We start from the raw sequence: 20106 nt of genomic DNA, 5'->3' as shown, positions 1-20106 counted from the left end.
CCTGGATCCCTGGAAGTGTCTGGCTGGCTGGAGCTCTGAGCAGCCTGGTCTAGTGGAAGGTGTCCCTGCCCATGGCAGGGGATGGAACTGGATGATCTTTAATGTCCCTTCCAACCCAAACCACTCTATGATTCCACAGCTCGTTTTTTGCAGCGACTGCAGTTGGTACGACATGGGCACAAAGAAAAGCCCTGCCCAACCTACACCCAAAGAGGAAATTTAAGCATTGAGATCCTGATAAATTTTTGAATTTCCTTGCATTAATTTGAGTCCTGTCCCCTAACATTAGTTTCACCCATTGCTGATGTCCTTTCAAGTTCAGTACTTCTCTCCTGGTCACAGCTCTTGCTGTGCCCATATTGTAGGTACAGTACATGCATTACTGCCACATACTATTTTTACATCCATATTTAGTACTTCAGTCACCCTTCTCCTCTTGAATGGAACAAAGTTAAAAATGCCACAGCACACCAGGGTAGGCATACAGAAGCAAAAGCACCTCCATTCATAAATTAGCTCCTTCCCCAGCCAGCCTCATGCTTTATAAAACTAACTCTTGTCCCCCCTATTTTAAATGGTTAAAGTGTTCACTCTAAGCAAATATTTTATATTGCAAATTTTAGCCTGAAGCATTTTGTTTTTATGGTCAGGTTATGAAGCACTGAAGTTAGAAGGTTTTAATAGAAAGGCTGACAGACCCTAAACTACAGCAAAGCTACTGGGTGCCACTATAATAAAGTTCATGTGTAAATGTGTATAAGTCATTGATTTTCTGTAATATAGGAAACATATGCTTTAGTTAACTACTTCTGTAAAATACCAAAGTTTTATAGTTAGCAAATATTAGGAAATGGTAACATTAAAAAGGAGATATATGAGGTGATGAAGAAGACTGGTTCTTCATTTTAATACTGATGACAGGACACTTGATTCCCTCTCGAGAGCAATACTCCTAAGTTCTTGCCTTAGAAATCAGTTTTCAACCTTAAACAAGGGTTGGAAAAATCCTTTAAAAGGGATAAAGTGACCACTGAAACAGCACAAACAAAAAAAGGCAGCAAAGGATTTGTCAGTTTTATTCATTTTTCCCTCCTCCTTCTTCCCCAACCCCTTCAAAATCAAACCAAATTAACTCAAAATTGTTGGGCAAACAAAATGGATTTTTTTCTTTACTGTTGAGGACTGAGGCTTAAGTTTCATAAGATTATGAGTGAAATGAGTGGAGTGCACTCAATCAGCTCAGCAAAAGACATATGTACACTAGATTTCTGAAAACATATAAATAATCAAATGTTATCAAGGTTAAGTTTGTCACTATGTTAGTGCTGAATACTCTGCATTCAATCTATTCTACACATAGAAGACACAGTTAAAACCTGAATTCAGTGGAAAGAGGAATTTTGAGATAAATTAGAATGACATACCTCATATCCTGGTATTGATCTAACTGACTCCACCACTGCCAGAGACACCAGGTGCTGAATAAAAGGAATTCTCTGGCCTAGGTTGGAATGCAGGGGAATGGTGATATGCAGAGTGGACAGAGCACAGCCCATGGGACTGAGCCAAACATTCCCACCACGACCTGGGGAGGGAGACAGAAAAAGGGAACTTCAACTCAAGAAAAGAGTATTTTAAAAAAACCCATCACTTTGTGAATGTAGGGAAGGGTTCAACAGTATCCATCCAAGAATCTCCCATAAGTCCTGCAATGAGTTTACAAACTAATTTTGAAAGAAGAAGGATTAAAGTGCAAAGCTTTTTCCTCAAAAAACCCAGCAGTTTGTTTAATGTTCTCATCCTTGGAAGTGTCCAAGGCCAGGTTGGATGGAACAAGATGATCTTTAAGGCCTGTTCCAATTCAGGCCATTCTAGGATTCTCTCCTATGATTCTAATGTACAGGCAGCTGCTCCATTTCCCAGTATGTTCTAAATGACTTGCTTCCAGGGTTTCCCTGGTCTCTGGTGCCACACACATTTAATAAAATCTTGCCTTGTTGAAGTGAAGAAGCATTTGTGAAGCTGCTCTGAGTGCCCCTAGAAACCCACCCACACTGGGAATGAACTCCACACGAGCCAGACCCGCCCTGAGAGCCAGGTGAGCATCTTGACACAGATCTGTGCTCAGAAAAGCTTATCAGGCCAGAAACTGTGGTCTTCTGATAAAATAAACGTGGCTTTTAAAGAAATGCCAGAAGCTTTCTGGGCAAGAAACAGGACTTGCTCACATTTATCTGCAAAAGACTGTTCAGGCAGGTCCTGCAGACTCAAGAAACCTCTCAGAGCAAGTCAAGACCAAGTCTTGTTCCAGTTAAGTCAAAAAGGAGTTCTGCTGTGGAACTCTGACTTGGATTACACTAAATGTACTGATGGCAGTTTCCATGACTGGGGAGACATTTGGGCAGCAACTAGGAGACCACTAAATCATCTCTGCAGAAGCCACCAAGCATCCTGAAAATGTTTATTTTGGGCTCTGTGTACTTAGGTTTTGAGTTTGAATCCTCAGTTCAAGCAGGAGGAGAAGAAGACACGATTATCCTGTAGATTACATTATCAAAAATAATCTTTGAGGCAGCTAGATGACATTAAGATGCCCTATTTCATCTATTTAATACACGTTTTTTAGCACTAGAAGGGAACTTACCTTTCCCTTGTGTTTGTCGAACAGCAACTGCTATTAAACCCATCTCCTCAGGCAAGTCCAACATTAACCTGCCAATTAGGAAAAAAAAAACCACACTCATGTGCTTATCAGCTGCAACACTAAGCTACATTCATGAAAATCTCAGGCTTAAATATCAGGTAATATTTTATGTTAACATTGCACCACCATTTATCCGCTTTTGGGTAACTTCTACTCTCGACCAAAACCCATTAGAATATTAAAAATTGATTAACTGAAAAATGATAATGCAAAGCATTGCTGCATCCATCACACTTCAGAGCCATAGTTCATTTAAGGTGCCTTCTGATAACACACGTTTTGTATTTCTTCACATTTTCCTGGAGTGTTCATTTTTTATTTTTTTTTTGCTGTCGTATCTTCAGGAAGTGACAACCAGCAATTCCAGACATTTGTTTCTACTTACAGCAAATTTTTGTTCATACTACAAAATATAAGAGCAGCAGTTTCTGATTATTTAGAAAACCAATATGGTGGCAATAAAGCAGTTTAAAAGATACACTATCCCCTGAGAACTAATTATGATTTAACTACAGTAAATAAATCTACACCTTCTGAGAACTCTAGAGAACACTGGCTTATTTTAGGCTTGTGTTCTGCTTTTAAAATAGTTTCACTTAAAAGAATACTAACTTTCCTCTGGGGATAAGTAGAAAGTGCACTTTAACACCACCAAATGAGTCAATGCTAGCCTCGAAAAAAAAAAAGAAAAGAAGAAAAAACCCTACTGTGAGAACTTCATTCAAGCCACTTTAAACCAGATCTGAACTGTACCCACGATCCTCCTCCATTTCACATTTTCAGGAAGGGTTATTTAACAGATAAAACATATTCAACATATTCCCTCTTAATTTCTGATCCGGATGAGAGGTGTTTTAGGGTCTGGAATCAAGCAAGGACCTGCTGTGAGCAGAAGTGTCCCCCCACTGCCCACAGGCATGTCTTTGTGCAGGTGACAAGCTGAGGAACCATCCACCCCTCCCGCTCCACACGTTCTAAAATGGGGCATCAGTAACTCGTGGAGGTGCCAAAACACAAGAAACCCCAAGGTTTCAGAACATCTTTCAAAGGACTGACCTGCCTGCACGATGATCAAAGGGGTTATTGGACGGCCCAAGCAAAGCCTGGACCACAAATGCCTCTGCTAATTACAAATCACAGAATGGTGGGGTGGTTTGGGTTGGAAGGGACCTTAAAGATCAGCTCGTTGCCACCCCCTGCCCTGGGCAGGGACACACAAACCAACAGAAGCTCTGACAGGCTCCACAATGTTGTGTCTCTATAACTTCTGGCCTCTGAACCATCACTGGAGTGGCTCAAATGACTCAAGAAGAGAAATTCAAACAACGCTGGAGTTTCGCTTGACAAGGCCAAGTACAGGTAAAACACAAGGCTCAGACAGCAGATCTTCTATTCCTTCAGTAAATCCACCACAGGGAAACGATTCTCCTGCACACAAAATTCCCACCAGTAGTGACAGAATCACAGAATCATCAAAGCTGAAAGAGCCCTTCAGGATCACCCAGTCCCACCCTCACCCAGCACCACCACAATCATCCCTAATCCGTGCCCCCAAGGGACACATCCAGACAATTCCAGACACAGGGACTCCACCACCTCCTTGGGACACTTATTCCAAGACCTGACCACTCCTGTAGGGAAAAATTGTTTCTAATCTCCAACCTGACCCTGCCCTGGTGCAGTTTGAGGCCATTTCCTCTCCTCCCTTCCCTCGGGACATGGCAGCAGAGCCCGACCCCCCTCCCTGCCCCCTCCTGTCAGGGAGTTGGGGAGAGCAATGAGGTCCCCCCTGAGCCTCCTCTTCTCCAGATAAACCCCCCCAGCTCCCTCAGCTGCTCCTCACAGGACATGTTCTCCAGCCCCTTCCCCAGCTCCGTTTCTTTTCCCTGGACACGCTCCAGCCCCTCAAGGAGAAAATCCCCCAAAGCTCACGAGGCTTCATCCCTGTCTTCTGGGAACAGCCTGATTTCAGTCACAACACCAAGTTCATGGTTTTGCAACATGAAAATCTGATTTAAATTTGGAAGCACAGTTAGGAAGAGATTACAGGCTTTGTTGAAACACACTGATGTCTGTTACTTCTCCATTCACATATCTGTCTTTAAATAGGAGGGAAAAAAAAGAAAAAGCCATGTGCTGCCATGATGGGAGGAAAACAAACAGAGCAGGAGAAAAGTTAATTAGGAATCCAAAACACAGGCTCTACACCAAAGAGATATGATTAACAGAACACATGAATGCAGCTATTAAAGGTTTGGCAGCAGGTAACAACATATTAAATGGAGAGTCTGAGGTTGTACTTTCAAGGGCCCTGAAGAAATTCTTTAAAGGACACAACATGGGGAAGTTGTTAATACCCAGACTGATACAGCAAGAGACAGATAGATTTAGTTTTACTACTTCCTGAGATTGTGCTGGAATTACTGTGAAGCCTCTGATAATAAAAATCTCCACACAACCACCCTCTGCTCCCCCCAAACTTCAGAGCTTTGGAAATTGTGTGTGTGCTTGTTAGTTTTTTTTTTTTTTCTGGGGAGAAACAACTTGGATTTCCCTTACCAGCAAGATTAACTGTACGTGCACTTTTTTACATATTGACTTCCCTTCTTCTCTTTCAACTTAATCAGTTGCAGCTTTAACAATTTAGTTTTTCTGCAGTGACTTAATCACAGTGCTCACCACATTTTCTCCCCAAAAACCTTTTCCTTCGAGAAACTCTCTGGTTTGTTTTTTTTTTGTTTATTTTTTCTGTGCTCATTAACTTGCTCTACATATTAAGTCAAAAGACCACACTGAGATACAAGAGCAGGGAAACATGAAATATCTGAAGGCAAATTTACCCATCAGCAAGAATATCAGATGGCATTTATATGATGGTTGAAGATGATACTGGAATTTTATGTAAATTCTTCTTTTCTGCTTTGAACATTTTTGTGGTGTTTTCCAATATGTGGGCATGGCACTTTTGGTATTCAAGGATATTAAACCAGCTGAAAAATTAAGAGAGAGATTCAAATTTTTCAAACAAATACCCTCCTCCCCACCCTGCAGTGCACACTGAGAATGCTGTCAAGAGTAATAAACAATACTTAATTGTTTTATAGACATTTCAAGTGTAAGGAGGACTCCTGGCCAGTCAACACAATGAACTTTCATCCTACAAGAACGTAAAGTGGGAATTGAAACCACAAAAACCTATGTTTGAATAATGTTAACGGCCTGACAACCATAAATTTCATTGATGTTGTGGGTTTAAGATTGAAACTCTCATTAATGCATCCTGCTGTGTTACAGTATTGCAGAGGTATTCCAACAGGCAGCATTGCATTCCAGATGTTCAAATACCTGGGCACCAGAGGGGGGGGAGTTGTGACCAGATTTCTCCCTCCCCTTCAAGTTCCTTGTCTGAAAATCTCACTCTCAAATAGCTTGTTTATAGAATATTATAAAAGCAACACACACACACACACAAATCCTTTCAATTTTTAGTCAAATTGAGATGAGTCACTCAAGGCTTTCTTTGCCTTGATCTTCACCAACAAGGTCTTCCAGGCCTTTCCACGCACAGACAGGGTTCAGGGAGAAGAGGAAACACCAACAGCAGGAAAGGACCGATCCCATAAATCTCCTTTCAAGGGAAATCTTGACTCATTCAGGCCCATGAGAGCAGATGGGATGGATCTGGGAGTGCTGGCTGAGGGCACATCAAGCTCTTCCATCACCAGGGTCATGGACATCAGGGGAAGTCCCACATGAATGGAGAAGGGGAAACATCTTCAGGATGTTCTTTCACAGCACCCTTGTATCCCAGTCCAGCCACTGTGGTCCAGATGGATGAACCACCAGATGAGCAAAGAGTGTTTGGATTCTGGGATTGAAAAGCAATGGTTTCTGCTCCACCTCTAGGCTGGAGACAACTGCAGTTCCTCAGGGGTTTACCCTAAGGCTGGTCCTATCTAATGTCTTAATTAGGATAAAAAGGAAATTAAGACAAAAGGAAATGAGGAAATATAGGAGGAAATGGCATGAACTTCAATCAAATTTGTGAATAACACTGAACTATGAGGATAACTAGACACTGGAAGAGGATGCCCAGAGAGGCTGTGGAGGTTCTAAAGATCTGACTGGAAAAAGCCCTGAGCAAGTTGCTTTGAATTAATTGTTGACCCCACTTAAAAAGAAGGAGGTTGGTCTAGAGACCTCCAGGGATCCTTTCCAATCTGAGTGATCCTTTAATTCCAGAAAATGTACAGAAACTTGTTATCTCTGGTGTTTCCAGTAGTCATTTAGGTTTGGTTGAAACCAGTCAGAACCAGCCACTAACTACTAATTACTAAAATAGCAATTTAGCCCCAAGGCTGTTCACTGGAATCCCACACCCCAGGCAGGATCCTGAAGTCATTTTCACACTCTCTTACTAGCCTAAATATTTAAATTTATTCATCTTCCACTTTCCATGAAGCATTTTATACACGCCCAGGTGCAACCTGAAGGCTCCCAGAAGATTGACCCCCCCAGGTGAGACAAGTAGAACACCTAAACTGTTAATCCTACTGAGTTTTATTTCAATGATAGGAATCTCCCCATTCCACACTTAAAACCGTGCCTATATCCAGCAGGAAAAATATATGCCAGAGCACACTGTGCCATGAATGCACTCTTCTGTTCCATTGCAAAAATTCTGAGCTTCTTTGCACTTTCTAGTGGGGTCCCCTATAGAAATGTTAGTACAGAAAGGGCCATTTAGTGTCAAATTCTCCTTGAACTCCTTGGATATGCCAAAGTCCTGCATCAGTGAGAAAAAAGCATTAAGGGATTACAATGTCCCAGCCATGGGGAAAAGTAAAAAATTACACAAAAAAAAAAAATAAAAATAAGGAGTGGAACCTTGGACACCTGGTTTCTTGTACCTTCCCTTCAAGAAATCCTACAAAAAGAAGATTGTCCTGTACTAGACACGACATTCTCAGCAAGGAATTACAGATGAGCAACTTCTGGGTGGTTAAATCTCTGGGAGCAGTGCAGTAACAACAACACAGTTCCAAGGAAAGTGCAGGATGTAGGCAGCCTGGGAGGAGGGCAAAGTTGTGGGAGTTATTTTTCAGCTGGACCGACGCTCTGATCTGGCTCACCATAAATGAACTCTGCTGCTGGCAAAAGGGAAACAACACTAAAAGATGCCAGTGGATGGAAGGGAAGACTAAACCACCTCTTTCTTCCCACCCATGTACTTCTGCTTGATTTAAATCACAATATTTTGGCCTTGGAATAGTCCATGCTTTGCTTGTGGAATTGCTTTGACAATCGGGCCTCCTGCACAGGCAGGAGAGTAGAACTCCACCATTAAACCCTCATTTTTTCTGCTCACTGCATTTTTCAGCCGGTAATTTTCTTGTCTCTCTATTTTTACACCAGATATTTTATAATTAGTCCTTTGTGTATGTTTATAGGCTTTTCCTCTTTAAAAAAAAAAAAGGAAGAAAAAAAGAGAATTTTAAAACACAGTACCATACAGCCAAAGGTGTCAGGAAACATACCCAAATAAGAAAGGACTCCAAAAAATTAGTTTGCCAACAAAATGCCAGTAAAATTTGAAACCTTGGTTCAGACACACTGGTAATGTTCCAAAACTGCAAACTTAAAGAACTTCTTTATTCAGTAAATCAGCTTCTCTGTGAATATCATCAAGACCACAAAGTTACAGTAAAAAGGGGAGTTTCCAAGGGAGATGTGAAGAGAGTTTAGGAGTTTAAGTTTCAATTTGTAATTTGAAAAGTAAAAACTTCTGCTGTTTTGAGCAGTTTATTTCATTTTTTTCCCTATGATAAGCAATCTTTTCAATTCATGGCCTTTCTTTACTTGAAAAAGCTACCTGAAGCATCTCCCAAAATTAACATGGGATAAATGGAAAAGAAAGAGATAAGAAGTAGGACTCCAGAGCCAAGATTTAAGAAATGGAATAGTTACGGGGAATGCAGAGAAACGTATTTATCATAACATGGTAAGAGTAGAATCTTCAGACTGGAATTAAGATTTATAAACATTTTGATGAGAAGCAGATCTAACCCCTCTTGTCCAAAGTGAGGTAAGGATGCTATGAAGGATTTCAAACATGCCCATCAGTGCAGGCCATGGTGCTGCCACTTTTAGCAGAGATCTCATCACACTTCACTGGAGCCACGAGCCCAGGACTGGGCCAAGAGCAAGGTCCTGACCCTGGGATCAATCCAGGCTGGGGATGAGCAGATGGAGCAGCCCTGGGAGAAGGCCCTGGGGGTGCTGGTGGGGGAGAGGCTGGACATGGCCCAGCCCAGACCCCCCCGTGCCCTGGGCTGATCCCCCAGCGTGGGCAGCAGGGCAGGGGGGATTGTGCCCCTCTGCCCCTCAGGGGAGACCCCCCTGCAGAGCTGCTCCAGCCCTGGGGAACAGCCCAGCAAGGACATGGAGCTGCTGGAGAGAGGCCAGAGCAGGAACCAAGAGGATCCCAGGGCTGGAGCAGCTCTGCTGGGAGGAAAGGCTGGGAGAGCTGGGATTGTTCAGCCTGCAGAGGAGAAGCTTTGGGGTGACCTGATTGTGGCCTTGCAGGGCCTGAAGAAGACGATAAGAAACATGGAGAGAGACTATTTCCAAGGGCCTGGAGTGACAGGACAAGAGGGAATGGCTTCAAACTGACAGAGGGTAGACTTAGACTGGATATAAGGAAGACACTTCTTACGATGAGGGTGGGGAGGCCCTGGCCCAGGTTGCCCAGAGAAGCTGTGGCTGCCCCTGGATCCCTGGAAGTGTCCAAGGCCAGGTTGGACAGGGCTTGGAGCAGCCTGGTGTGGTGGAAGGTGTCCCTGCCCATGGCATGGAGTGGAATTGGATTAACTTTAAGGTCCCTTCCAATCCAAGCTATGATTCTATGTCATACATGCCCCATCCCTGGAAGCACTGAAGGTCAGGTTGGATGGGGCTCTGAGCAGCCTGGTCTAGTTGATGTCCCTGCCCATGGATATGGAGGCACCACAAACATCAGGATCTCAAAAGTAATCCATTGTCATTGTGAATTTATACAATATTACCTACAGTCCCCTCTCAGATGAAAATGAAAACCGAGATCTTTTAGCACACAGAGCGATTTTAACGGGATATTCGGGCCAACTTCTACTCTGGGTAATTACATTCCCTTATGAAAATTTCTCTGCAATTTACTAAGACATCACTTCATTTCCTGTCTTAAATCATAGAGGGTGTTAAAAAGTTGCCGTGTTTCACCGCAGAAGTGATGGAGTTATTCCCAAATAGCCACTCAGACAGGGTTAATGTTGGACAAAAGACACGGGACTTATCGTGGAAACCAAAGGGAGCACGAGAAAGAATTCCGTGTGAGCAGAATTAGGTGCCCTTTCCACATCCTTCACAGAGTTTTCCACTGCAAAATGGGGAAAATGAAACCATTTCAACCCCCAAAAAATCCATTCCTTGTTAAGCAACTGCAGAAGACCTAAAAAATGAGCAATAACATTTGTTTTCCTCACATTAACAATTTTTTCCTTTATCCTATTACCATTGCAAGTTTCATCAAGACTTAAAATCACAGAAATAATTTACAGTTACAAAAATACTCTAAAAGGCTTTGCATTTTCTTCCGCAATTTGCTTTAGTTTCTTTTATTTTATGCCTGCAACAAATTTAGGCCTCGGTGGTTAATGACAATGGCAATGTGGCTGTTGCTATAAACCCAAGGATGCAGCAAATACCCGGCCTTTCTAATCTAATCCTACCTGAAAAACAAGTTTTAATTTTAAAAACTTTTAATTAAGCCCTCAATTTTAATTTTTCTCCTCCTTCAGGAGACACGAGCGACCCATTTTAACTAAAATTTCGGGCAAATTTCTTCATTTCCGCTGTTTGTCTTGGGTGAGCCCCAATCTTAAAATCTTCATCTCCCACCACAGAATTTAAAAACACACACAGAACTTCCTGTAAGTTCCAAATGTTTGCTCATACTCTTGATTTCTACGCCACGGGCTACGCTGTGTGTTACAAACATCACCACGAAGGTGGGAATTTAACACGTTACTTGGCATTAAATCAAATCTTCCCAATTTTGCCCAGGTGTTACAACCATTATAAACTGACTTCATAAAGTGGCAGGTAAAGCACAATTATTTCAATTGCGTGATTTCTTTTTCCATTAAGCACTGGGATACGTGAAATCTTTGAAAAAAAAGAGTATTTATTAACGTTTTGCTGTGCAAAAGCAATCAAAACGCCCCATTCCTTGTCAACAAGCCCGGAATTTAATTTAAAAACTCCCACAGATGAAACAGCAATTTTTTTTTCTCTCCTTCTCTTTTAAAAATTAGGTGTGCAAGACTGAGAAATTCCTTAGTGTGCAATGTGAATAATGTGAATGTAAAGTATAACGTAAGAGATTAATACATAAAGATAAATTTAATGCAAATGGAGGCAAAAAAGGTATTTTTTTGTTTCAAAGTGTTTCAGCGAGAGCCATTTTTAAAGTAACTTCTTAGAAAATGATAACTGAGCTCTAAAATGGCAGTTATCACTTGAAATACTTTTTTTAGCGAGTTTAGAGTATTATTTTTTAAAGGTATTATCAGATATTTACCGTATACATAATTTTTCAAAGAAAATACAGATTCAGAAATTTGCTGTTCTCTAAGAGGAGGAATTAATTTATCTGAAACAATGTCATTTTTCCTTTTCAAACACTTAACTGCACGTTACACTTCAACATCCCTAAATAGAATTTCCCTGTGACTTCTCGTTTCCCGAGTGAAGAAAGATGATACTTTCTGATTTCAAGTTGCAGATCATGTTAAGAGATAGCAATCCCGAAAAATTATGGCTTTTTTTATGGCAGATTAAAAAAGGCAATAAACACAATAGCTGAACTCAGCTGGCTCCACATTCATGTGCCCGATAATTAAAACACAAAAAACGTTCTCATCAAGTACCAAGAGCCCTCTCCCTCCCTCCCAGTGCCAACAGCAACCACAAGATTTCTAAATCCAGTATTAAAGCCCACAGCACTTTTCTCCTGCAAGAGCCAACATTCAAACACATATAAATAAAGAACAGAAAAGTTCTGTTTCCAAATATGTTGCTAAATATTTTTAAAACCCTTGGCCGTGCCAACTTGAAGGCAGACTCCAATAGTTCATTTCATGGGTGATTAAGAATGGATTTCAAAATAAGGAAGTTACTTTCTGCTGGCCACAGCATCCTCTGTAAACTCCAGAACAGTCATCAAAATGTAGATTTGAACTACTAGACTCAACTCAAAAAGTAGCTGATACTCAACCCCCCAAATACTGGATTTTCTTTGTGGGGGAGGGCAGGAGAAAACCCAGATGTAACCTGGTTATTGCAAATTCTTCGTGGGCAAGAAAAGCAGGAACTTCCTACTCCTGAAAAGCTGAAAAATGCCCAGTTTAAAATAATAAAATATGTACAAATAGGTCACACCATGAGAGGTGGGTGGATGGGTAACCAGAGAGTCATGGAATGGTTTGGGTAGGAAGGGACATTAAAGATCATCCAGTGCCACCCCCTGCCATGGGCAGGGACACCTTCCACCAGCCCAGGTTGCTCCAAGCCCTGTCCAACCTGGCCTTGGACACTTCCAGGGATCCAGGGGCAGCCACAGCTTCTCTGGGCAACCTGGGTGAGCCCCTCCTCACCCGCACAGCCAAGAATTCCTTCCCAATATGCCATCTAACCCTGTTCTCTGTCAGTCTGAATCCATTCCCCCTTGTCCTGTCACTCCAGGCCCCTGGAAATAGCCTCTCTCCATCTTTCTTGTTGGCTCCCTCAGGTAAATTTTCCTTCAGGAAAAAATTACTGTATCTGCATTTCTGCATTAAAACGTTGTCTCATACCCTCTGAAAACGGAGAAATGTTTTTCCTCCTCTTCCCATACCACGGACTAGAGTACAGGTTTCTTTACACCATCTTTGTCTTCTTTTGATGAAAGAAACATAATTCTTTTCTATCCCACTCTCCCCATCGAAGGAGTCATGTTTCCTAGACCCTGAGTTATTCCCTTTTCCCTGCTTTGTTCTATGCCCAGCAAATCCACACCTTTTGAAGCCTGGTGCTGAAAACTGGACCAATAACTCCAGTTAAGCCCTCCCAGTGCTGAGTAGAACTGGAAGGATTACCCTGCACATTTCACATGCAGCACATTTTTAAGCACTTCTGCATGAATTTCAGTCTCAATCCTCACTCCCTTTGTTACAACAGTAATTTATTTTTAACCTGCTTTCCATTTCTCACTCAAAGTTCCAGAACCTCTTGAAAAATTACATCCAACCACTTCATTTGGTGATTTACAGCTGATTATTACTCTGTGTCACACTTATCCACGAAGAGCTGCATCCTGATTATTTAAAGCCACACTTTGATTCACGAAGTTTTAAACCTACCTTCTTACAAACTTATAGTTTCTCCCTACAATGTGTAGTTTTTGATAAGGAAAGCCTCAATACTCTGATCTAAATTATTAATGGAAATGACTGAGTTGTGCTGAAGGAGTGGAAGATACGAAGCTTCAGCAGTCTGAATAAAGTGATTTTTAGGGAACTACTTCTCACACTCTCTGAGTGCCATGGGAAACACACCATTCCTAGGCAAAGCACTTGGAATTTGGAAATGTCTGACTTGGAAGAGTCAGACTTATTTACCAAGTTCTAATCCAACAGGCAACTGTATTCTGTAAATAATCATGGATTTTGGATAAAACCAGATCCAATAGGTCACAACCCACTTTAAGAGCTGGAAGATCTCTGGCAAAGCTCACTCCACGTGGATCTTAGATTTAAGGATGGCATTTAAACACTTCAGCTGTGGCATGAAGAGTTAAAACATCTAAAAGGAGAAAGATCACTTAAGAAAGAATGATCACCTTCCATTTTCTCCACTGACAGAAGTTTAACAAGAAAGTCTTCACAGAATGAATAAAGTTGCAGTTGTAAATGTCAAGTATTTGCAGCTGTCTCTCTGCTCCACCTTGCACAATATATTTAGCACCGAATATAACTGGGAATGAGTAAGGTGAGGAAATACTTTTCCTTTCAGGTCTTTTTCAACAAGCACTCCATAAATAATTTTGACTCTTCAACCATGGACATTAGACTACCACAAAAGAGCACTCTATTACCTGTAAAATTCATTTTCCTATCATCCTTGTTTCCCTTTATGGGATAACTTCTCCACTGCAGCAAATCTAAGCTTCTTGTGTTCATCTTTGAGACTCTCTTCACATCCATGGTCATCCTGCCCCTGGAGGTCTTTTTCTCACTCACAGTGTGCAAGTTCTGGGTCACTTTGTGTCTCTATAACTTCTGGCCTCTGAACCATCACTGGGGGGGCTCAAATGACTCAAGAAGAGAAATTCAAACAACGCTGGAGTTTAGCTTGACAAGGCCAAGTACAGGTAAAACACAAGGCTCAGAGAGCAGTGGCACATCTTCTATTCCTTCAGTACATCCACCACAGGGAGATGATTCTCCTGCACACAAAATTCCCACCAGTAGTGACAGAATCACAGAATCATCAAGGCTGAAAGAGCCCTTCAGGGTCATCCAGTCCCACCCTCACCCAGCACCACCACAATCATCCCTAATCCATGGCCCCAAGGGACACATCCAGACACTTCCAGACACAGGGACTCCACCACCTCCCTGGGACACTTATTCCGAGGCCTGACCACTCCTGTAGGGAAAAATTGTTTCTAATCTCTGATCTGAACCTGCCCTGGTGCAGTTTGAGGCCATTTCCTCTCATCCTTTCCCTTGGGACATGGCAGCAGAGCCCGACCCCCCTCCCTGCCCCCTCCTGTCAGGGAGTTGGGGAGAGCAATGAGGTCCCCCCTGAGCCTCTTCTTGTCCAGATAAACCCCCCCAGCTCCCTCAGCTGCTCCTCACAGGACATGTTCTCCAGCCCCTTCCCCAGCTCCGTTGCCTTCCCTGCACATCAAGAACTGACTTTAGAGACCAGTAAATTAATTTACTATCAGACAATACCCAGGTTCTTATCACGAACATGTTCAGATCCCAAACACACAGGTTTTGGGGAATTCTGGCTGCATTTCCCACGTCTGGGGACTGCTCTGTGTCAGGGATTGAGTTGCAGGAGTGTTACATTAATTCCACGGCTCTACATCAGAGCATAAGCAGAGCTCAGCTTTACTAACAGGCAAGAGATCTGCTGAGGGCTTAACTCAGGGCACTCTCCACACCAGATACCCTTGTGCAGCAAGAAATGGCAAATTCACTCCAAAATCAAACACAGACACGATCAATTAGACCTCTGTCAATACTCAGGGTGGGACCCAGTTCTCCAGTGGGGTTTTTCCTCCTACAGATCCTGAAAACTGAGACACAAAGTGACACAAGCCAAGGGCAAGGAAAGGAGCACAGCTCTCACGCTGGCACATATTCACAGGGTGACACTACCTGGGAATTCTCAGTGGTTTAGCAACAAGAAAAGATGAAAAGGTAATTTTTTTAGTCAGCCAAAACCTTTGCATCCAATGGAGCAACTGAATGGTTGGATGCTGTCGAGTTGCATTTGCTTATTGCTTATTAGTGTGTTTTTATTTTGAAATAAATTATATATTTGACTGTCCCTTTTGAAAAGCTACAGTAGGATCTTTCTAACAGCAAAAAGAATTCTTCCCCCATTTTATTATAAAACTTAAATTCCAATATAATATTCCAACTCATATATAATATCATTATTATTCCAACTTATTATTATTATTCTCACTTACATATAGTATTCCAACTTATATTATTATATTGCAATATCAGACAAAGCAAAGTGGCTTCCAAAACCACGAAATGCATTGTCAAGTTCTCAATTTTAAATGTTATTTTTAAACCCTACTGTCAAGAAAATTTCTTGGAAGTTAACATAAAATACATCTTGGTTTCTTTATCAAACTCAATCTCTCCCTCTGACAGGAACAATTCTTTTTGTTATTGAAGAGTTCCTATAATTGAATTTCCTTGTATTCATTAGCTTTTAGGATACTTCCAAAAAGAAAACATGACCGAATTCGAGAAAGGAGATCAGAAAATATAAAATGTGACAGCAGAAAAATGCTTTATTTCTTTGCCCATTAAGCAAAATTCACTATAACTTCAGCAGTTCCTTCCAGGTAGAACAGACACTGTGAGGTGTGTCCAACTCCAAATGGTGCTTGTAATATTAAACACACAAAAATTAACTCATTCTACCCACTGAAAGAAACATTTACAGTCAAAATTAAATTACTCCCTTAGCCCCCCCCTTTTGTTGCCAGTGCAATAAAATACCAGAAGCCTTTTCTAGGGGAAAAAAAAAAGTGATAATCCAGTGTAATACTGGAAAGTGAAGGACTTGGAAGAAGTAACACTATTACAATGTGCCTTCCCATAGAAACACAGAGCTCTCTGATGGCTGGCTGACATCTCTGCACTATATTTTAATCTATATTTTAATGGGTTTGGTTGTCTTGCAGCTCAGTGCAAACACTCCCTGCAAGGCACTTTGCCACGAGGCCTCCTGGAACGCAGCTGTTCCCATGGCTGCCCCTTTCCCAGACAAACTGGGATTAAATTTCTGCTGCTGCACAAGCTCTGCAGTCCTGAGGAGCATTCCTGGATCCCAGGGTTAGGGCTGGGGATTGGGATACCCTACGAGGATGGCGTGGGGCAAACACCAGGTTCAGGTCAGACATCACTTACACAAGCAGAGAAAATAATAAAATACTTTTTCATTATTATTTTAATCACAGAAAAGAGACAGGAACCTGAATAGGATAAACTATCAGTTATCAGTCTGCATTTTGATAAGAAAAACTTCATATCACTCAAATCTGGGGGGAATAACACTGAAATTTTGATAGAAGTCCCCCTTTTCTAGCAGTTTTGAATCTGCCCCATCCCTGGAAGTGTCCAAGGGCAGGTTGGATGGGGCTTGGAGCAACCTGGGATAGTGGAAGGTTCTCTGTGCATGGCAGGGGGTTGAAATAAGATGATCTATAAGGCCCCTTCCAAACCAAACCATTCTGGGATTCAAGCCTGCATCCAAGGAATGGTTAAAACTGGGTTTAGTCTAATAATATTAGATAAACTCAATTTGATTTGTTTAGACAGTCACTTCTTGCTATTCAACCCTTTGACAGAATGGGATCTTCCCACACACGATTTTTCACGTGTGCCTTTATGTGATCCAAGGCAAAAATCATCAATTTGGTGGTTCTGCTTCCCCATGTTTGTAGAAGGAAACTACTTCTCATCACTATTTCTCTACAGTGTTTCTAAGATATTTTGGAAAGATAAATGGTAACTATTGGCAAAATATTTCCAAATCCACAGAGGGATGATGCTAAAAAATCACAGAATCACAGGATGGTTTGGGTTGGAAGGAACATTAAAGATCATCCAGTGCCACCCCCTGCCATGGGCAGGGACACCTTCCACTAGCCCAGGTTGCTCCAAGCCCCTTGGACACTTCCAGGGATCCAGGGGCAGCCACAGCTTCTCTGGGAACTCTATCCCACCCCCTCAGCACCCTCACAGGGAACAATTACTTCCTAATATCCCATCTAACCCTGCTCTCTGGCAGTTTGAAGCCATTCTCCCTTGTCCTGTCATTCCAGGCCCTTGGAAATAGTCTCTCCAGCTTTTTGGAGCCCCTTTAGGTACTAGAATTATTATTATTATTATTATTATTATTATTATTATTATTATTATTATTATTATTATTATTATTATTTCTAATCCCATGAGTGACACAGCTCAGTAGCACAGATTTCTAAAATCAGAGAAAACATCACAGTGGTCTGAGTTGTAACAACCACATTTATCCCACACCCCAGGGCTGGGGGTGAAAGCACGAGGGTGACAGAGAAACAAATCCAACAGCAGATGTGCAAATGGCTGCAAAATTATTATAGGAAGAGGTTTTATGTCAAACCTCTCATTCCCCCTCAACCACAGGCATCAAGTGCCAGAAACCTGACCCTGCAGCCAAACCCGCCGTGCCTTTGCCTTGGAGCACAAACAGGGTCTGACAGTGGTTCCAACCACAAACTCATCTCCTGCCCCACGTTGGAAGTGCTGTTGGAACAACTTCAGGGCACTCACAAATTACAACCTCTTGTTCTAGGCCTCTGCCACCTGGACTTTCATTTTCTGCCCATCTACTGGGTGTCAACTGATGTTTCACTGGTCGTGCAACAGTGGCATGAAATGAGGGCGTTTGTTATGTCCCATAATGCAAGGCAAGGTACACGGGGAATTTTGGAAGGTTCTCCCCTGCAGGTGATCCCTCTGCAACACCCAGATCTCACATCCTTGCATTAGACACCTAAGATTGATCACAGCAAACCAAATTAAGCTAAAATAGACATTAAATGACCTACAAGCCCAAAAGAAATGATCGACTCTGTTGTGCCTTCCCACCTTTAAACGCGTTTCATTTGGGAGCTGGTTGCTAAACAAACGTATCAAACATTTCCTTCAGGCTGAAAGACCAAGAGAGTGAACTTCCAGAACAGCTTTTCCTTTTTAAAACACGATGCTCATCAAATCAGGCTTAGGAGAATTATTTTGACTTCTTCTGCTCGCAGTGACGCAAACGAGACCGAGCACATCTGCAACCACCCCAGATATTCCAAGCGCATTCCAAGACACACGACCCAGTCCCAACATCCTGATGAAAAAAACATGTGCAAAAAAAAAAACCCCCAAAAATGCTTAAATCTCCCTCCAGTCTGGGAAATGACAGACACGACTGAACAGAGGTTTATCTCTGTGCAGAGCTATAAGATACATTCAGGTCTCGAAGTTTGAATTAGTTTGTGAATCGTCGGCATGACAGAGTGAAAATATGATTTGAAGTAATTAGTGTTAAACTGCATTGAAATGTACAGATTATTCTATTTTTATTCTAGGAAATAATTGATTTATGGTATTACAGGACAGTTATACCAAGTTCCCGGCTAAATGCCAACTCTGCAATTACTTTCTACCTATCTAAAAATGGCATTTAATGATGGTAATGGGCATGTTCCATCCTGAACCATTTCCTGGCTCTGCTTCTCTTTAAGGAATACCCTCACTCATTTTAGAAATGCAGGCATCTCACTTTGTTTAAGAAAATAAATTGAGAAATTTGCACATTCAGCACCTTAATTTTCAAAGGTCCATGGATATAAAACCACGCAAACACCGGAATTCAGAACTAGGAAACAAAGTTCTTTACACATCACAATTCTCATGATGATATGAAATCACCTCAGCAACAAACTGCAGCAGCTTTTTGTCAGGAAAACACAGCATTACCTTGCTCTTTGCAGCAAGGAATTTGGAAAAGATTTTCCAACAGGGAACAAAACCAGAAGAGACTTTCCAAGAGATTGAGAGGAAAAAGTGTCAAAACTCAACATCATGTCCAGTCACAACACTCAAAATATTACATGTAAATTAATATAATATTTTTTATCTTAAATCACAAGATGCACTTTAAAAATACTTTTTTTTTCTTACTCCTTCCTCTTTTTTTTTTTATTGGTAGATTAGTTAACCCACAGAACACTGAACATAATTAAGAAAACCACACTGCCTCAGAAAATGATAAACTCTTTTTTCTTGCCACCTTCTACTGAATCTAGACTTCAGTTTTTGGGCTTGACATCTGAAATCCTGTATTTCATGAAGGATTATTATCCTAATTTCATTGTCCTAGCCTACAATGACAGGAAAAGAGAGAAAACAAAATGAATACCATTATTGTAAGGCTCTTGTAGATGCAACTAAGTTAAACCAAATATAAATACAAATATTCAATACAAATCAAAATATGTGGATCTTTGGGATCTGGCTCAAGCACAACTTTGTCTGCTTGTTTTATTTATTTTTATTTCAGCTCCTGATTGCCACTGAAATGGCAAACAAGCAGTTTCAGCAGTTCAAGTGGTCTTGAACTTCAAGTTTTCTTGAGCTTCATCATTAATGACATTTATTATCACAGACATTCTGCCATTTGCTGTGTCTTATTTCAAAAATCTGGTCTATTTGATGGACCCCTCAGAGCTGGTTTGAGCAACCAACTATTTATCCTGGGCTCCTTTGTGCATGTGATATTTATCCTCAATCTACAAAATACTTCACTACATACGGAGGCATTGAATATTTACAATTTAAATATAATAATTAGCAACTTCTCAAGGAATCCCTCGGCTTGCACTCTACATCCTGAGCTCTGGGTTACAGGTCCTGGCCACCAAAGCTCCCCTCCAACAACCTGGGGATGTGCATCAGCAGTTAAATATTCAAATATCTCAACGATGAGCACAAAGAATGCACCGTGAAGCATCACTGGCTTCTCTTTTTAGTTTT

General features: G+C 41.5%; 1 protein-coding gene across 5 annotated transcripts in view; it reads right to left on the bottom strand.

Annotated features, from left to right (window-relative positions):
- HLCS (holocarboxylase synthetase) overlaps positions 1-20106 on the bottom strand; it is a 122171-nt gene that overhangs the window by 22234 nt on the left and 79831 nt on the right. For all 5 annotated transcript variants that reach the window (XM_064647096.1, XM_064647097.1, XM_064647099.1 and 2 more), the window contains 2 exons: positions 2645-2712; positions 1425-1585 (listed from right to left, as the gene is read on the bottom strand). In XM_064647096.1, the coding sequence (XP_064503166.1) occupies positions 1425-1585; positions 2645-2712 (229 nt within the window). The remainder of the gene's footprint in view (positions 1-1424; positions 1586-2644; positions 2713-20106) is intronic.

This window comes from Pseudopipra pipra, chromosome 2 (assembly GCF_036250125.1).
Source record: "Pseudopipra pipra isolate bDixPip1 chromosome 2, bDixPip1.hap1, whole genome shotgun sequence".
Classification (NCBI taxonomy): domain Eukaryota; kingdom Metazoa; phylum Chordata; class Aves; order Passeriformes; family Pipridae; genus Pseudopipra; species Pseudopipra pipra.
This window is presented reverse-complemented; position numbering and strand designations above follow the sequence as displayed.